Source organism: Palaemon carinicauda, chromosome 21 (assembly GCF_036898095.1).
Source record: "Palaemon carinicauda isolate YSFRI2023 chromosome 21, ASM3689809v2, whole genome shotgun sequence".
Classification (NCBI taxonomy): Eukaryota; Metazoa; Arthropoda; class Malacostraca; order Decapoda; family Palaemonidae; genus Palaemon; species Palaemon carinicauda.
In genome coordinates, this window is record NC_090745.1 from 112991576 (window position 1) to 113015770 (window position 24195).

Below are 24195 nucleotides of genomic sequence, written 5' to 3' on the forward strand. Positions count from 1 at the left end.
ATGTATTGATTAATACAATGCTTATCCTTGACCAGTCAAAAATCTTGCTTTGAAAATATACTGTATTCAGCTAAACAGTGTTTATGGCATCTTAGAGAAGTACAATGTAAGTGAATTATGCAGAACCCATTTTTAAAATCCTGATATCCACATCTATTTACAGAAATTTATAACTTTCAGTGAATTATTACAACAATGGGGATGCTTCAATATTATAGATTTCATAAAAATACAACTATAATGCATCAAGCCTCCGCTCGGATTAACTGCGCATACAGCCGTGACCCATATGAGCAATTTTAGCAAAAATAAATATAGAATTGTCTGTACAAAGAGCCTTTGTATTTTCTTCTCTATACGAGTAGGTCATTTATCACAAGAAAATGCATTGGGTATCTCTTCGTTTACGTCCCATCTTCCTTCAGCTGTTGCTGTCGACTATTGTTGTCTGCTACATCGTCCTCAATGTCATCTACTGTTGGGTCCTCCTCGTCCTCTGCTACTTCTTCAATCCCAGTGTCTGTTTCTTCTTCATCCTCTTGGCGTTTGGCTTCCAATTCCTTTGTCTTGTCTGCTGCGATCTGCTTCCAGGTTTCCAAGTTCTTCTTGCAGCCGTCCAGCAAAGGCTCTGTCACTGGAATCAACTTGGTGAGGAGGTCATAGCACGGAATGCAAATTCCTGACAGGAATCCGACCTGTAAAAACGGGGCATATTAAGCAACTGTCTCGTGCGGCTTACTTTCTTATTCTTGCTTAAAATAGCAAGGCGGGAAACAAAATCAGTGAGTAGTAAGAATAGAACATTTAAAAATGAGTTTAGGACGATATATAGATTTTCTATGCGTCTGATATGGCTCACCACTAGTTTGATTTTTTTTCCAGTTTTTGCTTCATAGTCTAGAGGCCAATTTTGAATGTCTTCCACTTTTGATGGCTATGAATTTGCATTGCTAATTTCTTATAAATATGATAGGTCATACAGCATAGAAGCTAGTTGTAAGGAGCTTAACCAAATATATGTGCAAATTCATGAAATAATAGCCTTTTGAAAAGCTACTTTTTATGAGAATAATATTATTTCCTACATGCTAAAAAGGCCAACAAAAATAGTACTTTCACGGCAAACTAAATAAAACTTGATATTTGAGAATTTTTAATGGTGAACGAAATAAAACCTCAATAAAGTATCCGGAATGTATGCAGTTTTATTTATAAAAAAAAATACTTATCTAATAGAATAATGTTTGAATAATAAATGTAAACAAAGGACTGTGCTGAATCATGCCTGTTCGTTCTGATGAATACTTCGACTCGCAGGACTATCCGCATTTAAAAAAAGACAGAAGATATTAATATCAGAGAATATAACCGATATGATGTTGAAAATTCCTTGTGACTTTGGTTAATTGTTAGATCAAATGACATACCGTATGTTCATTTTCAAAATTGGTATCATTAAAATGCGACCGAACGTGTATCAGCAGTCTCGAGTCAAACTTGCAGTAGTGCAGTTGGATTCCTCAATACCTTATTTATTGTAAAAACGATGACACTTGTGGACCATAAATGTCATCGCGCCTAACTACAATGCATACATTTTCTGATGATCCTTTACAGTCTGGAGAGCTTAGGTTCAGCGGCAATCCTCATATGGCTTTTCCAAAGTGACATGTGATCAGCCCATAAAGCAAACCATAAACAAAGATTCTAAATTCAAATCTGGATATAGTTGCTTTTCCCTTAAGAGGAATGCAGTAAATAGATAGGTGATGAGAAGCAATGTTCTCAATCGTCACTATGAAACCACGGGTGATCATTCTATGCATGTAAAAAATTTAAAGGGAGAACTGGAACCAGGTACAACGGTTAAGAACGAGGAAATTATACAAAACATGAAGGAGTATATATCAGATCATATAATTCCATTCAGGGAAAGAGTACAGTCAATGTGTCTCCAGGATTTTGTGCAACAGAAGAAATGAAAAATGATAAGATGAGACCCCTATGGATTGGAAAAAAATATCTCTGTAGTCTGTAAAGGAAAGGCTTGATGAAGAGAAGAAATTTGTATTTAAACCAATCAAGCAAGCACTTGTTAAAGGAAAGTAAATGATTCTGGCAATGATAAGAAGGTAAGTGTAGCGAATGATAATATGGTGTTAAGAAGACTTTCTAATATTTCAAGTAAAATTGTCAACTCTGGAAAGTGTAATTAAACACACTATTACAAATATAATGGAAGCTCATGGGAAACTAGATGGTCAGTTACTAAAAATCCGAAAATCTGATCTTGTGCAGTACATCTCATTACCAAAGACATACATGATATCATATCAGGACTAGCATTATACTATCCACTTCTTGTAATCTCTTAGCAGTAGTGTTGAGGAAGCTAGAACAACATTATATGCAAAAAACCTTTGGAGAGTTAGCCACAAATGTCCATAACTTAAATAAACTATAAATAATGATAAATGTGTTAATGCCAACAGAGTAGATGCTATTTGGTATTCTTATCCAGAGATCTAAATAAATGTAATGAACAGCTAGCTCCACTGTATGAAAAGTGTTGGAGGGCAGATATTCCATCTTAGAAGCAACAAACAGAAAGTTCCCGTAAACTGGCACCAACATTTATAATATAGAAAGAACCAAGAGGTTTTTGTTAAGCATCTGCTTCAGCAATGGCAAAACATTAAAGTATGGTTAGGAAATTTAACACTTATTTTTGCACATGACACTGAATGTCATACAAAGAAAGATAATGGAAAAGTTAGTACACAATTAGTAACAGATCTTAGCGTGACCACCAGGAGGTAGATACATGTAACACACCAGTAATTATTAACCCAAATACAGATGTTTTTGTACTTGTCATTGCTTGTGCTTATGATTTTGATGCCAGTGTATCTATTCATACTTCTAGTCACAGTGGTTTCATGTACGATATTGATAAAGTAAAAGCAGTTTACTGTAGAGATCTATGTGATGCCGTTCTGGGATTGCACTGTTTCACTGGGTATGATAGTGTGAGTTCTTTAAAGAAAAGGTAAAAGCATTAGCCTTCACTGTATTCAGAAAAAAATCCAACATTCAGGTCATACTTCTCAAACCTTGGTTTGGATTGGTTACCATCTGAAAAGCTACTGATTGACTTTCAATACTTCACATGTCTCCTGTATGGATTTCATAAAAGAAAATCATTGATAAGGTCAGGCTTCAAGTCTATTAGAATATGTGTAGTAAAGTTTCTTTCCCTCCTATTCAGGACAGACTACAATGTCACTTTTTGTAGCAACTTATCAAGCAGCAATATATTGATGGTGTATTCACAAATAAATAAATGCTTCTACACCTTATCATCATGGCTGGTTATTGGAAAATGACAAACTCAAGTTCAAGTGGGTAACTCTGAGAGCTATGCCAAATGAAGTACAGTAATTTAATTTGTATGGTGCAAGTTTACAACTAGCTGCCCTGTGAATAGATCTTATTGCAAAAAATTCTCCCGCCATTGTAGTCTTTGAGGTTGTTATAACAACTTGGACATGTACAAGGAAACAACACCAAAGGGTGTGGAGGAAAAATGTAACATTTGGATGATTTGGATGGAAAGTAGGACACAGAAGATTGGTTAAACATAGAGAAGACCAACATGATGCTAACAGAAATAGTCCCAAGAGTGATGTGAGAAACAGGTACAGATATATACAGTATCTATAATAACAATACAGTTGCTGCAGGGGAGGCTCAGGTGCTGATTATGCTCTGTATAAGATGTTGAAAGTGATGCTACAACAGTAGCTTAAGTTTGAAAAACACATATGAAGTATTACAGAGATGCAGATGTCCATTTTTCCAATATGTAAAAGTAATGCTTAGTATGGATTGCTGAAGAAATGCCTATGTCAGAACTGTACCACCCAGGAACTGGATCAACTCTGCTATTAATATAGATATTTACATGTGAAAATAAAGGAGGGACATGCACTTACAAGAGCATGGAAATTGGAGGCTATTGTAAAGAAACTAGTTGGAAGACAACCAAATATTGTAGGATATCATGAATATTAGGTTGCCAAGTGGGCATGTCTATCCAAGGTAAGTTTGACTATCATTATTTTGTGCGATACATTGACAGTGATTGTTTCTGTATTGTCAAGTGCAACATCAAAAGGAAATTTTACAAGATACATCGAAGTTAATATTTCACTGTAGAATCTTCCTTTGCATTCAATGATTTAGTCTCTTTTCTGAGCTCCTTAATTTTATTCAGCAATTCTAGTGTTACTTTGTGGTTAATACCAATCATTTGTGATTTAAATCAATACAATTCTATTTTTGTTAATGTGTATGGTTTTTGGTTAAGCTCTGCTGATAAAGTGTCAAGAAAATTATTGTAACCTATTACAAGAGAAAAATTTCAATGTGGATTTACAGACATCGAAACTTGGACTATCAAAAAAACAAACAAAAGAAGAAGGAATAATATTAAATAAAACGATGAAAGAAAAAAAAGTACTGTAAAGTGAATTCAACTAAGATTTAAGAAAAAAACAATGACATGATTAGTTGAATTCTACATTAAGAATATTTCTGAAAGACTACATTAAAGTGTTGACTTATCATTATACTATAATGTCAAATCTATTGCATAATTACACAGTTTAGGTACCTGTAGTATCATATCAGCATAAAATTTCACATTTGCAATCAAGAGGCCAAAAATATCAAAAGTGCTAGAATATTCAAATTAAGGTAAAGTAATTCTGTAATAATAATAATAATAATAATAATAATAATAATAATAATACCTGTGATCCTGCCTGCTCATCGGTCTTCTCACGGTCCATCATAGGGATGGGGCTCTTACCTACTGCTTTCTCAGCATCTCCCTGAAATTAAAGAAAAATTTTGAACTTTGTCCATTTCCCTAAAATAAATGAAATGTCCCTTGAAGCTATTTTGGTATTGCAGCATCTATCACACACAATAACACATGCACATAATTATGTATATCTGTATGCATTCATACACGTACAAACAGATATATATATATATATATATATATATATATATATATATATATATATACAGTATATATATATATATATATATTTATATATATATATATATATATATATATATATATATATATATATATATATATATATGTATACAATATATATATATATATATATATATATATATATATATATATATATATATATATATATATATATATATATATATATATTATATATATAATATATATATATGTATACAATACTGGATACACAAATATAATGGAATCTTAAGGTACATTGGAAAAATTAAAGTGTTGGACTTGAGATAAATGTCCCAATCATGTCTTTATCACATTTTCTATTATAAAAAATGCCAAGCAAGAATGGTTCCTCCTTTATTAGGTTTCGTTGAAGAAAATATAAACCAAGTTCCGCTTGAAGAATAATTTTCATTTTTAAACAGTTCATACGACTCAGGAACAAAGAAAAGTTAAAGTTCCAGTTCATGGTGGCAAATGTGGTGTCTCTTACAATGATATATTCATCAGAAAATAAAAGGATATTGGAGCACCGAGGTTAGAGGAAAGCTCCACCTTTTAATTGTCAATAGAAAATCTGCCAAACTTGAGGATCAGCCGGTTTGAAAATTTAATCCCATCATTTGCGCGATGTGGAATATACTCTGTTACTCAAATGTTCCTTTAATAACCTAATATGCCTCCTTTAATAAGCTTTTTTGTAATACCTTTGTAAACATCAACCATGCCTCTTTCAATTTCCTACCTACAAATTATATTAAAATAATTCTTCAGTTAACAAATAAATAAACAAACAAACGTATGTAGGTAGGCAGCTGAGGTTTCTAACCTGTTCATAAAACTCTTCAAAAATGACTTTGACGGTCTCCACCTGGATGTCCCAAGGCTTAGCAGAGGCGCATAAGTCGCAGGCTGTCATAGCAATGGCTTCAATCAGTAACCTGTTGGGAGATAGACCTCAGATCAGTAACATTCATGTTTCGTTAGCCATTAATTAAATAAAGTAGACTACATTTTTCCTTTTAATAGGAATATTTATATATCGTTCAATCTACCTAGCTATCTATCTTCACACAAACAATAAACATACACAATACATATTTACTGTATATATATTCCCACAGTGCATTTTTATACCTTTCATTGGGTATGGTATTAGAAGGGTGCAGCCTTGTGATCTTTACCATATGCACATAAATACATATGTATATTTTCTCCCTCAGGAATTAGCTCCAGGTGTTACCCTTCTGGCTTTCAGTAAGTATTAAAAGATGAAGTCCCAAAAACTGGTTACCATCATGAACTTTATGACTTTGACAGTGAACAGCCATAGTAGACTAATTACTTAATACTTTACAGTTTACATCAATATAGGTATAATGAGTTTCAACAGTACTGGCACAAATTTCTCCTTGCCCCAAAGGAATCAAACTCTTCTTAAGCAAGTAAGCCTGATATTCTAGCTGAAGTACTCTTGCATATTGAATTATACTACAGGCCTACAGTACAAAGATTTTGTAAAGGCATTATGTAACAATCTAAATCCACCTGTTTACAACTTTTAAATGTTTGGCTTAGCAAATGTTCTATAAAGAATACAAAATCCATGAAAGCTTATACCTTTAGTAAACTGAATTTTATAAAAGAATACATTATTTTGCAAAGTTTTATTATGCACAGAGTCAACCAAATTTGCATCATCCCTACCTGTTGGTTAATTCAAATGAGAAGTAAATGTTTATGAGATCAGTTTACTAAATCATTATTTGAAAACACATATGCCTGCCATGATCGTCTTTCATTCTCCTACGAGTATTACGAAGGTTACGTCAAGTAAAAATGTGTAATGAAACTACTTGAAATCTTATTTAGTTTATAAAAGAACAGTAAACTAACCATGTATACACTGATTCCACTGGTGTTTTAACAAGTAAGGTTGGTGCTCCACTTGTGACACCTGATAATGCCTTGGTTTCATTGGTAATTAAGACTGAGCAGCCTGTCACTAATTGTAAATCAAGACTCAAGCAGACTGAAATGACACTTTGAGGGATCTTTTCCATAACAGTCATGCCTTCTCCATCATAAGGCACAATATTAAACAGTATTCTAGAAGTTTTATTCCTGCTGTGACTAGATTATGGAATGATCTTCCAAATCTGACAGTTGAAATTTGTTGCAAATTCTTTTCTGTTGAATGGGTTACAATGTCTCATTTAAAGGTTTAATGGCTGGAAATGAATGGCAGAGGCAAGGGACAGTGACATCGCCCTATCAAGCAGGACAATGCCCTAGAAACTGAACATATATACATATGATCAGCACCCAAGCCCCTCTCCACCCAAGCAAGGACAAAGGAGGGCCAGGCAATGGCTGCTGATGACTCAGCAGTTGGACCTATAGGCTCCTCCAAACACCCCCAATTCCTTAGCTCACAAGGATGGTGAGGTTGCAGCGACCTAAGGAACTAACGAGTATGAGCGGGACTCGAACCCCAGTCTGGCGATCACCAGTCAGAGACTTTACCAAATCGGCTGCCGCTGGTCTATTTTTACACTGTTACTGATCTTAATGTATCTCATGCTTTGTTATCATTTCACATAATGTATTTAGTTTAATTGTTATATCACTATTTCTATTCTGCCCAGAGTTGTTTTTAGGATCCGGCTCTTCCAAATAGGGTTGTAGCTTGGCTAATAATAATCATGATGATAATAACAATTAAGAATAAGTAATATTATATTATAATAGTTACTGTTGTTATGGTAACCTGACCCTTTCTCGCAAAGTGCCTTGCTGAAAGGAATAACTTTAATATCTACAATTTATTTGGAAAAGACATTAGCACTCATCGACACAAAAATAGCCTACAACATTCTTGTATTAACACAAAAGATTTTTAGAGAGAGAGAGAGAGAGAGAGAGAGAGAGAGAGAGAGAGAGAGAGAGAGAGAGAGAGAGAGAGAGAGAGAGAGACGTTAACGTTGGGCTGGAGATGCAAAGGGGAATCTTTTCAGTTAGCTCCAAGAAAAATATTTTACCATACGGGACAATAACAGACACACAGGAGAGAGAGAGAGAGAGAGAGAGAGAGAGAGAGAGAGAGAGAGAGAGAGAGAGAGAGAGAGAGCCTTATTTTATGTTTGGGTTCCCCCAGGTCCCTCAGTGTAAGGCACCTCGTATATCCACCAGAGAGTTGCTAATGCATCTTCCGGTGTATTTTGCATCTTCCAGTCTTGGATGGTCTGGGGGGAGGGGGAGAGAGAGAGAGAGAGAGAGAGAGAGAGAGAGAGAGAGAGAGAGAGAGTGAGAGAGATTGACTTACCGATGCTCTGTATTATCCCAATCGAAAAGGTTCTCCTCCATCAATTTGGCGAGTTTGGCCTTATTGGGGAAGAACATAGCCAGATCTGTAGCGAGGATGCAGTGTTTGATGTTGCCCAGAACTTGCTTGTACTCAGACGATGTCAGCTTGCCGAAGATGTTGTGTCCTTCCTGGGGAATGATTATAGGGAATGAGTATGATTTCTTTAGATTACACAATTAATGATTGTTTGCAATTAACATTTTCCTATTTTTTCTGCTATTTCTTATTTTTAATGTATGGGAACTGTATTTAAGGGATGCCTGATTTGCTATTTATTATGGATTCTTAGGCTAGTTTTCAGTGAATTTTTGCAGTTAATGTACAATAATAATAATAATAATAATAATAATAATAATAATAATAATAATCACAACAACAACAATAATAATAATAATAATAATAATAATAATAATAATAATTATTATTATTATTATTATTAGTTGAAATGAACATACATTCATAAAAGCTTATTTCAATAAATTTTGCTAAACTGCAACAGCCATGAAGACTTCAAAGTCAAATCTGGGCTTTGTATTTAGTTATAGGCACAAATCCCAATTCTGAAGCGCAGAGGGAAAGTGGTTCAATTATTTACTAATGCATTGTGGTGGCCGATGCGGTAACGCCCCTGACCGGTGAACGCCAGACTGGGTTCGAGTCCCGCTCAAACTTGTTAGTTTCTTTGGTCTCTGTAACCTCACCATCCTTGTGATCTAAGGATGGGGGGGGGAGCTTATAGGTCTATTTGCTGAGTCCTCAGCAGCCATTTCCTGGTCCTCCTTGGTCCTAGCTTGGGTGGAGAGGGGGCTTGGGCGCTGATCATATGTATATATGGTGAGTCTCTAGGGCATTGTCCTGCTCGATAGGGCAATGTCACTGTCCCTTGCCTCTGCCATTCATGAGCTGCCTTTAAACCTTTACTTGCATCGTGACAAACTGTATTTTCTACTACAACAGCAGTTCCCATAGTTTTCATTAAACACTACAGACAGTTACTTAATTAATGAGAGTTCTGGGAAGATATGAAATGATTAAATCAGATTAATCTAATCATGGCCGTATGGGAATTATTATACTGTTATCCAAATGATTGTTTAAGGCTGGCTGATTGTGTCACGTGGATTATGTTTGCTCGTGGGGAGGTTTCTGCGAAGCCTTATAATAATATTAATCAGTAAATCTAAATCCAATTCGGATTATAATCACTGTCATTCAAAAAGAGGTAGAAGGTTAGCCAGAGCACCAGCCACCCGTTGAGATACTGCCGTTAGAGAGTTATGGGGTCCTTTGACTGGGCAGATAGTACTACATTGGATTCTTCTCTCTGATTCGGTTCATTTTCCCTTTACCTACACATACACCGAAGAGTCTGGCCTATTCTTTCCAGATTCTCCTGTCTTCATACATCGACAACACTGAGATTACCAAACTATATTCTTCTTTACCCAAGAGGTTACTACACTATCATTGTTCAGTGGCCACTTTCCTCTAGGTAAGGGTAGAAGAGACTCTTTAGCTATGGTAAGCAGCTCTTATAGGAGAAGGACACTCCAAAATCAAACCAGGGTAGAAGAGACTTTAGCTATGGTAGGCAGCTCTTCTAGGAGAAGGACACTCCAAAATCTAACCATTGTTCTCTAGTCTTGGATAGTGCCATAGCTTCTGTGCCATGGTCTTCCACTGCCTTGGGTCAGAGTTCTCTTGCCTGAGGGTACACTGGTACACTATTCTATCTTATTTCTCTTCCTCTTGTTTGGTTAAAGTTTTTATAGTTTACAGATATATTTATTTTAATGTTGTTACTGTTCTTGAAATATTTTATTTTTTCTTGTTTCCTTTCCTCACTGGACTATTATCCTTGTTGGAGTCCCTGGGGTTATAGCATCCTGCTTTTCCAACAAATATTGTAGCTTAGCAAATAATAATAATAATAATAATAATAATAATAATAATAATAATAATAATAATAATAATAATGAAGGAACATATATAGATGAAGGAAATCTACTTTGGGATAAAGTCATGTTTAAGATATCAAAATTCAATCAAAACTGGAAAGAGAGAACACACACAAAGACATCCATTATCTTGGCAATGAAACTGGATGAAAGATAAGCATTCAATAGTTTTTATTAAGTTATTTGTTTTTATCATCTTGTTTGTTATCTGACTGTCCCGAGATATCTCAAAAACTTTATCGATAAATTTCCAGGATGCATTTCTTATCTCTTTTAAATGCGTTGATAGAAAATGCTCTTCCTCTGACATTATTTTTGATGCAAAATCAACAAATGTGGCTCATGGACTAGCAGGTTTTACTCTTTTTCTCTTTCAAGAAATTGCTGACCAAAAATAAAACGAAGAAATAAAATTAAGAACCTTTTAAACTATCTGGACAAATTGATTAATTCAATCTGTTTTGCTCTATAGAAGCCTTTATGTATTATTATTATTATTGTTATTGTTATTATTATTATTATTACTTGCTAAGTCATAGCCCTAGTTGGTAAAGCAGGATGCTAGAAGCCCAGGGGCTCCAACAGGGAAAATAGCCCAGTGAGGAAAGGACACAATGAGAAATAAAAAAAAAATATCTTGTGTCATATATCAATCAACTGTTTCTCAGATATGGTCATTAAGAATTCTTATCAGTTTCCATAGCTCAATATCAGTGTGGGGAAAATATAATATTAAGTCCTTTGGAGTACCCAAAAAGTCTCGATTGACTTTTTTTTTTAATTGTAATCTATTACTAAATTGTTGATTTTAGAAATGCCAGAGGGATATCATCTATAAGAACTACTGCCTCTCTCTCTCTCTCTCTCTCTCTCTCTCTCTCTCTCTCTCTCTCTCTCTCTCTCTCTCTCTCTCTCTCTCTCTCTCTCTCTATATATATATATATATATATATATATATATACATATATATATAAAATTATTTATATATATATAAATATATATATATATATATATATATATATATATATATATATATATATTACATACATACATACATACATACATATATGAGTGTGTGTTTAATACTACACACAAAGAACACGGACGTGTGTAAAGACATACAGTAGTTAATACGTTTTGATGGTCCCCGATATGGAAAGTCTTAAATGGATCTATGGATTAGAAACTGACAAATTGAGGATGTCAGCCACTGAGAGGAGGAAGGAGACGGGAGGCTTCGTAACTAGGTTAACGAAGCTATTATAATCTGGTAGTGACAGGGAAGACGATGCACGTTAATTAACGTAGGAAGGAGAATTTCAAGTTTAGTTTAAAGGTTTAAAGACCGCTCATGAATGGCAGAGACAAGGGACAGTGACATTGCCCTATCAAGCAGGACAATGGCCTAGACACTGACCATATATACATTTGATTAGCGCCCAAGCCCCCTCTCTACCCAAGCTAGGACATAGGTTTAAAGGCCACTCATGAATGCCAGAGACAAGGTACAGTGACATTGCCCTATCAAGTAGGACAATGCCCTAGGGACTGACCATATATACATATGATCAGTGCCCAAGCCTCGTCTTCACCAAAGCAAAAACGAGGCCCAGGCAATGGCTTCTGATGACTCAGCAGTTAGTTCTATAGGCTCCCCAAACACCCCATCCTTAGCTCACTAGGATAGTGAGGTTACAACGACCAAAGAAACTAACGAGTTTGAGCGAGACTCAAACCCCAGTCTGGCGTTCACCAGTCACGGACGTTACCACATCGGCCACGACAACCGTAGTTGGATGGAAAATGCTTGGTAGGACTTTCCGTTATGTATAAAATATTTACTGGAAACACTAAATGAAAATTTGTAAAAGAGGATAAGGAGAATCATGACAAGATAATGGCAATAGTTCTGGAGAAGATTTATACATGGATTTGGCAGTTGTTGGAGGGCTCAGATGTAGAATGTGTGGTTGACAGAAATACACATGTGGAAATAAACCTTTTGACTAACCTCGTTGAAGGAGGTAAATAAATGTTTTGTGTTTGTTAAGGAAATTTATAGAAATAGTCTGAAAATTGGCTGTTGCCCTAACTGCATAAGAATAGTTTATAGGTATTACTGCATTTCGAAATGAGGGTTATCATTATTTCAGTGATGACAATGAACCAGTCTTTAATTGCTAAAGAAAAGAAGAAAATATATCCAGTAAATAATTAAATAAATGACAGTAATGGAACAGATATATTGATTAATTTAGATTTAAAAGATTGTTTAAACATTTAATCTTTAACGAAATAAAAGGAACGGAGAAATAGACTAAGATTCTGCCTTAAAAAAAAAAAGAAAAAAAAAAAAAAAAAAAAGACAAGCAAGAAATGCAAGAAAACTTGGGGTGTATGTATGATAGCAGCCACCTGTATGTATTATTGTCTAACTTAGAATACGGCAGTGTAAGGGTGGTCGTAGGGGGACGTTAGCCCCCCGTTAGCTAAGTAGGTAAGGACACGGCTTTTAGGTTAGGTTAGGGGGGAAAGTTTATGTTAGTTAATGTCCATCTTTATTGAATGCGTGAGGAATTGGCCGCTGATATACAAAGGCTCCGAAAACTTGCTTGAAGACGAGACTTAATTACTGAAAGAAAAAAAAAAATACCATAAAACTAAAAAATCTCACCTGTTGTAAAATGGTCACCGTCTGGTTGAAATGGTGGTGTTCTAAGGTGGAGGTTGTGTAAATGGCCGCTAGAGGACTCTCCGTCTCCAACATGAATTTGTTGTTCTTCCCACGATGGTCCAGGTCATGGCACAGTGACCCGACGAACAACGCAAGGCACTGCGAAAAAAAAAAAAAAAAAAAAAAAAAAAAAACAAAGATTAGGATGAATTTCTAAATCAGGGAATATTGTCATGTGGTCAACAAGCTCCTCTGAAAAAAATAATGTTTACAAACTTACAAAGGATCTTAGGAGATATCAAAAGAAACATTTTTTTTTTTTTACTTTAGGGGTTATGACATTTTGTCAAAGAGCTCACGTCCGGAGAAAAGCCCCAGCCAATCAACAGAAGAAGAAGAAGAAGAAGATTGATTGGTTGATTTGAGGTTTTCTAGCATCCTGACATCGAAGGTCATTGAAGAAGAAGAAGAAGAAGAAGAAGAAGAAGAAGAAGAAGAAGAAGAAGAAGAAAAAGACCTTTTGGTGTCAGCAAAAATAGCTAAAAAAGAGATGAAGCTGGTCCAAAAGGTACATCAATATTATCCAAACAGCGGAAGAATTTTATCAGCATGGTATTTTGAAAGTTTTATTCCAGCTGTGACCAGATTGTGGAATGATCTTAATCGAGGCAAGTGAATCGGGGGAACTTCAGAAGTTCAAACTTGCATAGAATATCTTTATGGTGAACAGACTGACATAAGTAATCATCATCATCATCATCTCCTCCTATGCCTATTGACGCAAAGGGCCTCAGTTAGATTTAACCCTGTTACTCATCTTAAAATATTTCATATTAATTATTCATTATTTCTCCTGTAGTTTATTTCCTTTCTCTACTGAGCTATTTTTCCCTGTTGGATCCCTTGGACTTATAGCATCATGCTTTTCTAACTAGGGTTGAAGCTTAGATAATAATAATAATAATAATAATAATGATAATAATATATTATATTCTATTAATGCTATTGAGGCAGCCATTGTATTTAACGAAACGGGCCTTAAAGGGGGTCTACTACATAGATAATATTAATAATAATAATAATAATAATAATAATAATAATAATAATAATAATATATTCTATTAATGCTATTGAGGCAGCCATTGTATTTAACGAAACGGGCCTTAAAGGGGGTCTACTACATAGATAATAATAATAATAATAATAATAATAATAATAATAATAATAATAATAATAATAATAATAATAAAATATTCTATTAATGCTATTGAGGCAGCCATTGTATTTAACGAAACGGGCCTTAAAGAGGGTCTACTACCTAAATAATAACAAAAGTAATAATAACAATAATAATAATAATAATAATAATAATGATAATAAAAATAACAATAATGATAATTAGTAATCAAGTAAATTTAATAAAAGTTCTTGTTGAATCGGCCTGGTTTTGCACGGTATTACTCGTCCCTGGTCTCATCGATAAAAAAAAATGACATTTGTGATAATCTTTGATGAAAAAAAAATAATGTGTTCGATATCCACTTCTGTGATAACGAATTTGCTTGCCTCATTAGTCGCAGATTTGATCTTCATTTACATGTGTTCCGCCACAACGCTTCCACCATGATGACACTCCACCAACTCTTTATCAAATAAAAACAATAAAACGATATCAAAATTAATCTCATTGCCTCTAAAATGTTGTTACTCCATCAACTTTTAATATCAGGGGGAAAAAAACATACGGTTCCATCATGTTGACACTCCATCAACTCTTTATCAAAAAAAAAAAAAAAAAAAAAAAAAAAAAAAAAAAAAAAAAAAAAAAAAAAAAAAAAAAAAAAAAAAACTAATCTCATGGCCTCTACCATGTTGTCGCTCCATCAACTTTTGACGCCGGGGAAAAACAAATACATAAAAAGTTAGTAAAACTGCATTAAAAATTAGAAAAACTTCATAAAAAATTATGTCGAACGTAGAAAAATGAAGTAGCATAAATATGCATATTTTGCGAGGCACTCAATTTTCTGCGGAATCTACCGTCGCTCTGAGCTCTGTTTTATATTCATGGCTTTTGAACAGCCTTCCTGATGAAGCCACTCTTGATTCTACTCTCGCATGTATGAAATGACTAGAAATGATCCGACTTGACAGTCTGGATTGCAATAACACATGCGAATAATACATTGTTGTTCATCTTCGATGATGAAATGTGTGGTTGCTGGGTAGCGTAACGAGGAGTTGCAAAAGACCTCATCTCTGAGGATGAGATGTCGTGTCCATCGGCGCAGGCGTATTGCAAATCTTATCTATTGGAGTAAAAATAGCCTCGATTGTTTGAGGGATACAAAAGGGAGTCTGAAATTTAATTAAAGGTGGTAAAAGGGGCTTTGACTATTGGATATACAGAAGGACGTCTGAAGTCTAATTATTGAGGTGGAAAGGACTACCACCATTGAAGAATACAAAAGGGACACCTAAAGTCTATTTAGTGGGGTAGGAAGGATCTTTTTTTAAAATATACGAAGGTCATCTGATAAGTAATTATTGGAGTAGAGATAAGAGCTCAAGAAAAACGCCTGAAATATATATATATATATATATATATATATATATATATATATATATATATATATATATATATATATTTCTTTTTTTTCATTTTTTCTTTTTTTGAGTGGAAACAGTATCAACTGTTAAGGAATACAAAATATATATCAGAAATCTAGTAATTCTAGTAGAAGGACTTTTGATTTTGGGGGATAACTTCATTACTGAGAAGTGCAGCAAGGATTACTGGTGAGTGAAAGGGCTTTGAGCGATTGGAAGTGCAGGATGCACCTCTGGAGTTTGAGTAACGGAGTGGAAAGAGTTGATTGATAGGAAACACAAGTGGGAAGTCTGGCGTTTCATTACTGGAGTGGAAAGGGTTTTGGGCGTCCGAAGCCTGGATGATTATTGAATATACGATGGATGTCTGGTATCTGATTATTGGCGGGAAAACGGCCCGGGTTGCTAGTGAATTAACGGAGGATGTCTAAAGTCTAACTATACAAAAGGAAAGGGCTTATATTGTTTGGAAATAAAAGAAGGACGTCCCAAGTCTAAATATGAGTGAGAATAGGGCTTCCATTGTTGGGGAATATAAGAGGGATATCTGAAGTCTAATTATGAGAGAAGAAAGGGTTTTAAGTGTTGCTTAATAAGAGAGGGACGTCTCCAGACTAAATTCAATTAGGAGAGAGAAAAGGAATTCTATTGTTTGGGAATACAAGAGTAAAGTCTCAAGACTAATCATGAGGGAGGAAAGGGCTTCGATTATTACTAAATGCAAGGACATCCCAAAGTGTTTTGATTGTTGAAGAATAAAAGAGGGACGTCTCAAGTCTATGAGAGAGTAAAGGACCTCAATTGCTTGGGAATAGACAAACAGGGACGTCTGATGTCTAATTTTGAGAAAGGAAATGACTTCAATTGCTAGAGAATAGACAAACAGGGACGTCTGATGTCTAATTTTGAGAAAGGAAAGGACTTCGATTGCTTGAGAATAGACAAACAGGGACGTCTGATGTCTAATTTTGAGAAAGGAAATGACTTCGATTGCTTGAGAATAGACAAACAGGGACGTCTGAAGTCGAATTTTGAGAAAGGAAAATGAAGCGATTGTTGGGAATACAAGAGGGACATCTGAACTATAATCATCATCATGAAAGGAGCTTCAATTATTGGGGATTGGAAGACGGATGTCAGAATTTAAGTATCAGAGGAGTATTGATTTAAATTGCTGAGGAATACAAGGGAGACGCTTTGGAGTATGTTTAATACGGATGACATGGTTTTGTCTGTTGGGAAATATCACAATGACGATGAGGAAACGTCTTCGATTGTTGGGTAATCCAAGAAGGATGTTTGAAGTCTAAATACTGCAGTGGAAACGGCATGAATTGGTGGGAAAATAAAATATGATGGATTTATATATTTGGGGGCGTGAGATCATTAAGAAGCACAACGACTGGGCGATAATCTTGTCCCCAATGATGCCGTTTTGTTTTGTTTTTTCTCTCAAAGTGGTCAAATGGTGATATCTGGCATCTCGTTCATTATCTGGCATCTCTCTGATCAAAGTATAAACAGGGAAAACCCCTCAGTTACACTGAAATAAAAATTAAAAAGCGGTTGACCAAAAATAAGAAGAAAGGAAGCGGGAATGAGGTAAAGTAGAAGGATATGCGTAAAGTGCAGCTAGGGGCCAAACTTAAGGACCACAGCAAGGATCCTTTTAGTATTTCAAGATTTACTGATAGGGGTGGATGTATGAGCGTTTGAGAGAGATTTCCATTTCACCCCTTTCTGGACGACAGGTGTCTGTGAGCTCGAAATCTTCCAAATATTCAACTACCTATTGTTGATCGGTTTCGAGATTCCATACACCTGTCGTCCAAAACGGGGAAAAAGGAAATCTCTCTCAAACACCAGGACATCCACCAACTTATATGAGTGATTGTAAGTCTGAAGTTTCATTATTGGAGTTGGAATGGACTAGAATACTGGGAAATACAATAGAAGTCTCGATAAAATTAAAACAAAAACATGGCTTCAAATCTCCCCTCACCCCTTTTTATAATGTTTAACATTACCCTTACGATACCTTTCTGAAGTCGATAGGTAAATAATTATTTCCAGCATTGGATTCAGCTGCAAGGCCAGATAATAACTTTGTAACTCCTGTATTTAGTCAGTGCTAATATAAAGGTCCCATACAACCCAACGGTATAACTAAGGACTTTCCAGATCGTACAAATTAATTGGTAATTCATACAGTTCAAAGCATAACTAGTAAACAACTGAGTTGAAATTATTGCTTTTGAACAGTATGTTTATCAAGTGTTTTTCATACTAAGCTCGTAAGGTTGAAATTTATGCATATAAACATAAATCATAACTTCTGTGGATCTCCAAACTCCAAATAGAAGTTTGTAATAAAATATGATTTTGGGAAGTCTTTCGCTATAGGAACCAGAGAGTTTGCTTATGAATTCAAATAACCTAAGAGGGGTCATAAGACTTCAATCTACATACACTGTTAAAAAATAAACCCGTAATTTTAATCGGAAATTCTCCGTGAAAATATACCGTTCTCGGCCGTATTTCAGTAAAATACTAGTGACCGTAATTTTACTATACATTGTTATTATCTTTTACGGGTTGGTGACCGTAATATTACTCTTTCACGTCAATATAACTTTTTTAAAACGGAAAATGCAACATTAATTTAAGGATTTTTACTGTTTTTATACGGGAAATTTTTAGCAGTGTAGCTACTGGGCCAATTCAGATACCAAAAGCTTTACATGCATTCCAAAGGTCTTTCATGCATTCAAAGAACATTATTATGGTTCTTACGAATTCTGAAGCAGCTACACTGTTAAAAACTTGCATAAAAAACGGCATGTCTGGAAACATTTATTCCAGGATTTTAACGTTTTAAAATGGATATACTGTACTGACGTAAAAGAGTGATATTTACGGTCACCAACACGTATATAGATAATAACCGCCCGTAATTTACTGAAATACGGCTGAGAACAGTATATTCTTACGCAGAATTTCCGATTAAATTTACGTATTTTTCTGAGAGCAGTATCTTATACTGAGAATTATCGATTTCAATCACCGTTTTTTTTTTCACTGAGAACAGTATATTATACGGAGAATTTCCGATTAAAATTATTATTTTTTTTTTTCCCTAACAGTGAAGGGGATACATCAATAGTGGATCTCAACAGCACACCTTACCTCCAAGGGTCTGAATGTTTGGGGGCCCTCTTGATGATGGTGTACATGGAGTTGGCGACGCTGAAGCCGTGCGTCCAGTTGTGGTAAGGGACCCTTCGGTAGTTCTTCTTCACCGTCAGGGTGAACCTGATGAGGCAGTCCTTATCGAATCTCGTCAAGCCGAAGAGGTCCACAAACATGTAGATGGCCATCCGCACCTTCTCCATGTCGTCTAGGGTCAGTGGGCTGAAGAAGTAACTGCCGGGAAAAAGATTTAGAATAAATATATGGCTGATTTCAGTTTTTTAGCATTTTCTGCTTTGTTTTTTTATCAACATGAAAATTATATAAATTAATTTTTATCTATATTTCGTCGATACATACGTTAATGAATTTATAATATTAATTAAATACTCATTCTGTCATCATATTAAGTAACTTTGTGGCTGAATTCAACTTTTAGCATTTTCTGCTCAAATAGTTTTCTATCATTAACATGAAATTATATATATTCATTTTTATCTACATTTTGTCGATAAATACGTTTATAAAAACATTGTATTGAATTCATAATATCAATTATATATTCATTCTGTCATCAAATTATTTAAAATAACTTTGTGGCTGATTTTAAATTTTAGCATTTTCTGCTCCAATAGTTTTTTTTATCATTAACAAGAAATTATATAGATTAATGTTTCATCTACATTTCGTCGATACATACGTTAATAAAAATATTGTATTAAATTCATATTAATTATATATTCATTCTGTCATCATATTAAATAACTTTGTGGCTCATTTCTACTTTTAGCCTTTTCTGCTGTAATAGTTTTTATCATTAACATGAAATTATATAAATTCATTTTTATCTATATTTCGTCAATACATACGTTAATAAAAACATTGTATTGAATTCATAATATCAATTATATATTCATTCTGTCAACGAATTATTTAAAATAACTTTGTGGCTGATTTAAAATTTTAACATTTTCTACTCAATAGTTTTTTATCATTAACATGAAATTATACAGATTCATTTTCATCTACATTCTGTCAATAAATACGTTAAAAAACATGTTATAGAATTCCTATTATTAATTATATATTCATTCTATCATCATATTTTATTCTTTGCAGATAACTTATAATAAAAGAGCTTTAAACATTCTGCAAAATAACTATTTAATATTATTAAGCGTCCTAACAGTATTGCATTGAACATTTAATATAATTATTTAAAAGAGGTTGAAAAGTAATAAAAATAGGAAAAATGACTAAATTTATCTTGCCTTTTAATACCAAAGCCAGTTTGGATTTTTTTTTTTAAATTTGCTACTAGAACTAATTTTGCTACTAGAATTAACATGCTTTTGTATATAAGCGGACGATTAGCGTAAAATACAAGCGTTTTAAGCTGACACATAAGGGAGAGAGAGAGAGAGAGAGAGAGAGAGAGAGAGAGAGAGAGAGAGAGAGAGAGAGAGAGAGAGAGAGAGAGAGTGTGTGTGTCATGCTGGTTGTTTTCCTAAAATGTGGGGGGACATGACAGCTTATTAAATGAGAGAGAGAGAGAGAGAGAGAGAGAGAGAGAGAGAGAGAGAGAGAGAGAGAGAGAGAGAGAGGAGAGAGAGAGAGATTCGTATCTTTTTAAATGGAAAAACAATACTACATCAATGTTCTGGGGTGACATGTTCCATAGGTCATTCATCACCAGTAATCTTGACTGTGTTATCGATCAGCTGTAGGTTTTATTAATGCACTATGTACATTTGGTGCATGGTTACAAAATATATCTAAAATAACTGAAATTAAAATAATGAGACCATGTATATGTATATATACTGTATATGTATCTACGTACACTCATACATATACTGTACATAGTATATGTTTATGTATATATATATATATATATATATATATATATATATATATATATATATATATTTATATATATAAATATATATATATACATATATATATATTTATATACATATATATATATATTATATATGTATATATATATATATATATATATATATATATATATATATATATATATATGATTTATATATAAAATATAATTCAATTTATAGCTACTGTACGTATTCACATAGTACATATGTACCTATGATAGTATGAATATATTGACAGGAGAGAGAGAGAGAGAGAGAGAGAGAGAGAGAGAGAGAGAGAGAGAGAGAGAGAGAGAGAGAGAGAGAGAACCATGCATATAAAGAGAGAGACAAACAGCAATGCAATGAACAATATTAAACATATATTTATTATATTAGTAAACTTTATGACAAGTAAAAAACATTCAGGTGCTTAAGGGCTTTAGGAAATTATGTGCATATTTCTATTATTACAGTGAACTGCTTTAAACATATTTTTGATACAAGCTGAGCATTGATAATTTCAATTGTTTTACCTAATAATAAGTTGGTAAGACAAAAGGTAGGCCGTATTTGGAATAGTTACCCAATATTAATTAGCCTATCAATTTTCATGTACAGAACAGGACCCACCCTCCTTATTACAGCTAACAATTAACAAATAATAATTATCATTATTTTCTTGCAATAGAGAAGAGTACTATTTCAAACAAGTGTGATTTTTGACTTAGGGATAGAATCACAAATTTAATTTTATCTATATTGTTCCCTGTTGGAGCCCTTGGGCTTACAGCATCTTGTTTTTCCAACTAGGGTTATAGCCTACCTTGTAATAATAATAATAATAATAATAATAATAATAATAATAATAATAATAATAATAATAATAATAATAATAATAATAATATTCCCTGAAGCACTGTTAGATCTAATCTTGAATACCATTTTCCCTCCAAAATAAAATGTTTAAAGCAATTCCTTTATGGAAGGAGAAACCTATGAATGATTTATCTATTTATCTTCCCTGAGTTTAGTTGGGACAGCCTTTGATTTTTACTTTATCTCAGCTTTTTTTTTTATTTTTAAATGATTTCTACTTACTCATCCACGCCGGCAATTTCGTCAGGGACGTGCTCCCTTGACAACAAGTCAAGCTCCTCTTCCACACAACTGCTGTGGTAGCTCATCATTTCAAGAGCTACCTGGAATAGTTGACAGGGAAGGCAGGTATTTTAGATAAAAAAAAAAGAGAGAGAGAGGTACCTCAGCCAGCACCAGCAACAGCAGCAGCAGCAACAGCAATTCAAGAGAAATTAATGGAAGGATCCGGAAAGATAATGATAATAAAAAAGAGATAGCTAACTACACACCAGAGTAAAGGTCAGACACAGATGTTTAATATGTAAGATTTTTTTTTTTTTATTGAGGAACGATAACATTCCACTGAGAGCAAGGGAATGGGAACTATATTTTCCAAATTATAATATATTTTGTATTAACTAACGCTGCAAGTACTTCTCTTAGTTCATGTTGTTTCCCTTCTTAAAATATTTTATTTTTCCTTATTTTCCTTTCCTCACTGGGATATTTTTCCCTGTTGGGTCCCTTTGGGCTTATAGCATCCTGCTTTTCCAACTAGGGTTGTAGCTTAGCAAGTAATAATAATAATAATAATAATAATAATAATGGGTAGAAAACATACCACCATTCCCTTGCTTGACTCACTGGTTTGTTGATGAGAATGGAGAAAAATGCAGATAGACTGGTATCCCCTGTACAAGAGAGCATGTAATAGAAAACGTAACCACCACCCACAGAACACAGGAAGACGGCTGCAGAAGCACATGTAACAGTCAAATTCAAAAGTTCGCCGACACTTTCTCTCGTCAGTGAATCTAACGTACACACTCTACTGTGCACTGGGAGAGTAACGATCAGTGAGTGTCGCCTGACTATTGAATTTCACCGTACAATAAAGTGAGTAGCTACGATGATAGAGCCGGCCCTTATTTTCCAGTTATTTTTTTTTTTCTGAAGTACTTACTCATCCAGTCCTGGATAGGGATCCAAACAGTCCCCCTGGACGTTCTCGAGTTCAAAATCAGAGCAAGAATTGTGGTAACTGAGCACTTCCAGAGCTACCTGGAAAGGGGGAGGCACCTCGCACGTTAATCCAGAGGACTCCCAGAAAGCATATTAGGTCACTTATATTATAAAACTTTATATGGAGACCAACAGCTGTCAAGAAACTCCAGCTACGTCGAGTGCATCGTTCTACAGAGGGAAAGTTTTGCATGGATTTTATATATATATATAAAAGGAAATGTAAAACTAAAATAATTAAAATCTATAATGTGTGAGAAGCATTGTTTTAATATTGAGATTACTGTGATTCTGAAAGCAAAGGTGACTATGTAGTGCAGCAGTTTAGGAACATTTGGTCTAAGTTTGTTTAAAAATTTAGTTTTTAATAAAAACGTGCATTGTAAAAATAAAGAAAGCGATAAAAAAAATACTGATAGTTTATGAAAAGAATGTTTGTTCAACTTCTGGTAAAATGAAGAGGGCACATCTGGAAGATAATAACAGTTATGCTACATAAAGAAAATTATATCAGGTAAAAGATTATTAATAACATATGTGATAAAACTTTGGCCTTGTTGTGAATAATACAAAATAAGATAGAAAAAAATTATTAGATTTAACTTTCCATGCCGAGATGGCAAAAATATAAGTTAAATGAAATTTCAGTTATGTATTGACAATTTTGAAGTGGCATTTATCCAACAATGTAAAAGTTTTATATAAGTTTTCTGGAATCCAATATCATTCATAATTTACGTTTGAGCATATATAGATAAATATAAACCCCCATATCTTTCCTATATGATAATAAAGAGCAAGTGTCTGGATATAGATATATATATATATATATATTTATATATATATATATATATATATATATGTATGTATATATATATATATATATATATATATTTTATATATATATATAGATATAAATACACACACACACACACACACACACACACACGCACATATATATATATATATATATTTATATATATATATATATATATATATATATATATATATATAGCAGTCATACCCAAAGGAGAGAGAATTGCTTGTGCGTGCATGTCTATCTAAATCTTTAGCTGTCATTTTGATGGGTCGCGTACATTAGTATGTATGTAAATGTAAATATATATATATATATATATATATATATATATATATATATATATATATATATATATATATATATATATATATATATATATATATATATATATATCCATATCCATTCACTATGAAACGCGAAGTAGAAGATAATGATGGAGAAGTATTGAATTAAAAGCTCAAGATAAAGAAGACTGGAGAAATTAACTGAGGCCCTTTGCGTCAATAGGCGTACGAGGAGATGGTGATGATAA

General features: G+C 33.8%; 2 protein-coding genes across 2 annotated transcripts in view; one reads left to right on the top strand and one right to left on the bottom strand.

Moving 5' to 3' along the window:
- The window catches only part of LOC137615420 (probable 3',5'-cyclic phosphodiesterase pde-5), a 337922-nt gene that overhangs the window by 275604 nt on the left and 38123 nt on the right, over positions 1–24195 (top strand).
- LOC137615511 (probable 3',5'-cyclic phosphodiesterase pde-5) overlaps positions 9–24195 on the bottom strand; it is a 27960-nt gene continuing 3773 nt past the window's right edge. The window contains 8 exon segments of the mRNA XM_068345425.1: positions 9–695; positions 4815–4895; positions 5895–6006; positions 8391–8560; positions 13065–13223; positions 18861–18883; positions 18886–19097; positions 21842–21942. Coding sequence (XP_068201526.1) covers positions 405–695; positions 4815–4895; positions 5895–6006; positions 8391–8560; positions 13065–13223; positions 18861–18883; positions 18886–19097; positions 21842–21942 — 1149 coding nt within the window. The 3' untranslated portion in view covers positions 9–404.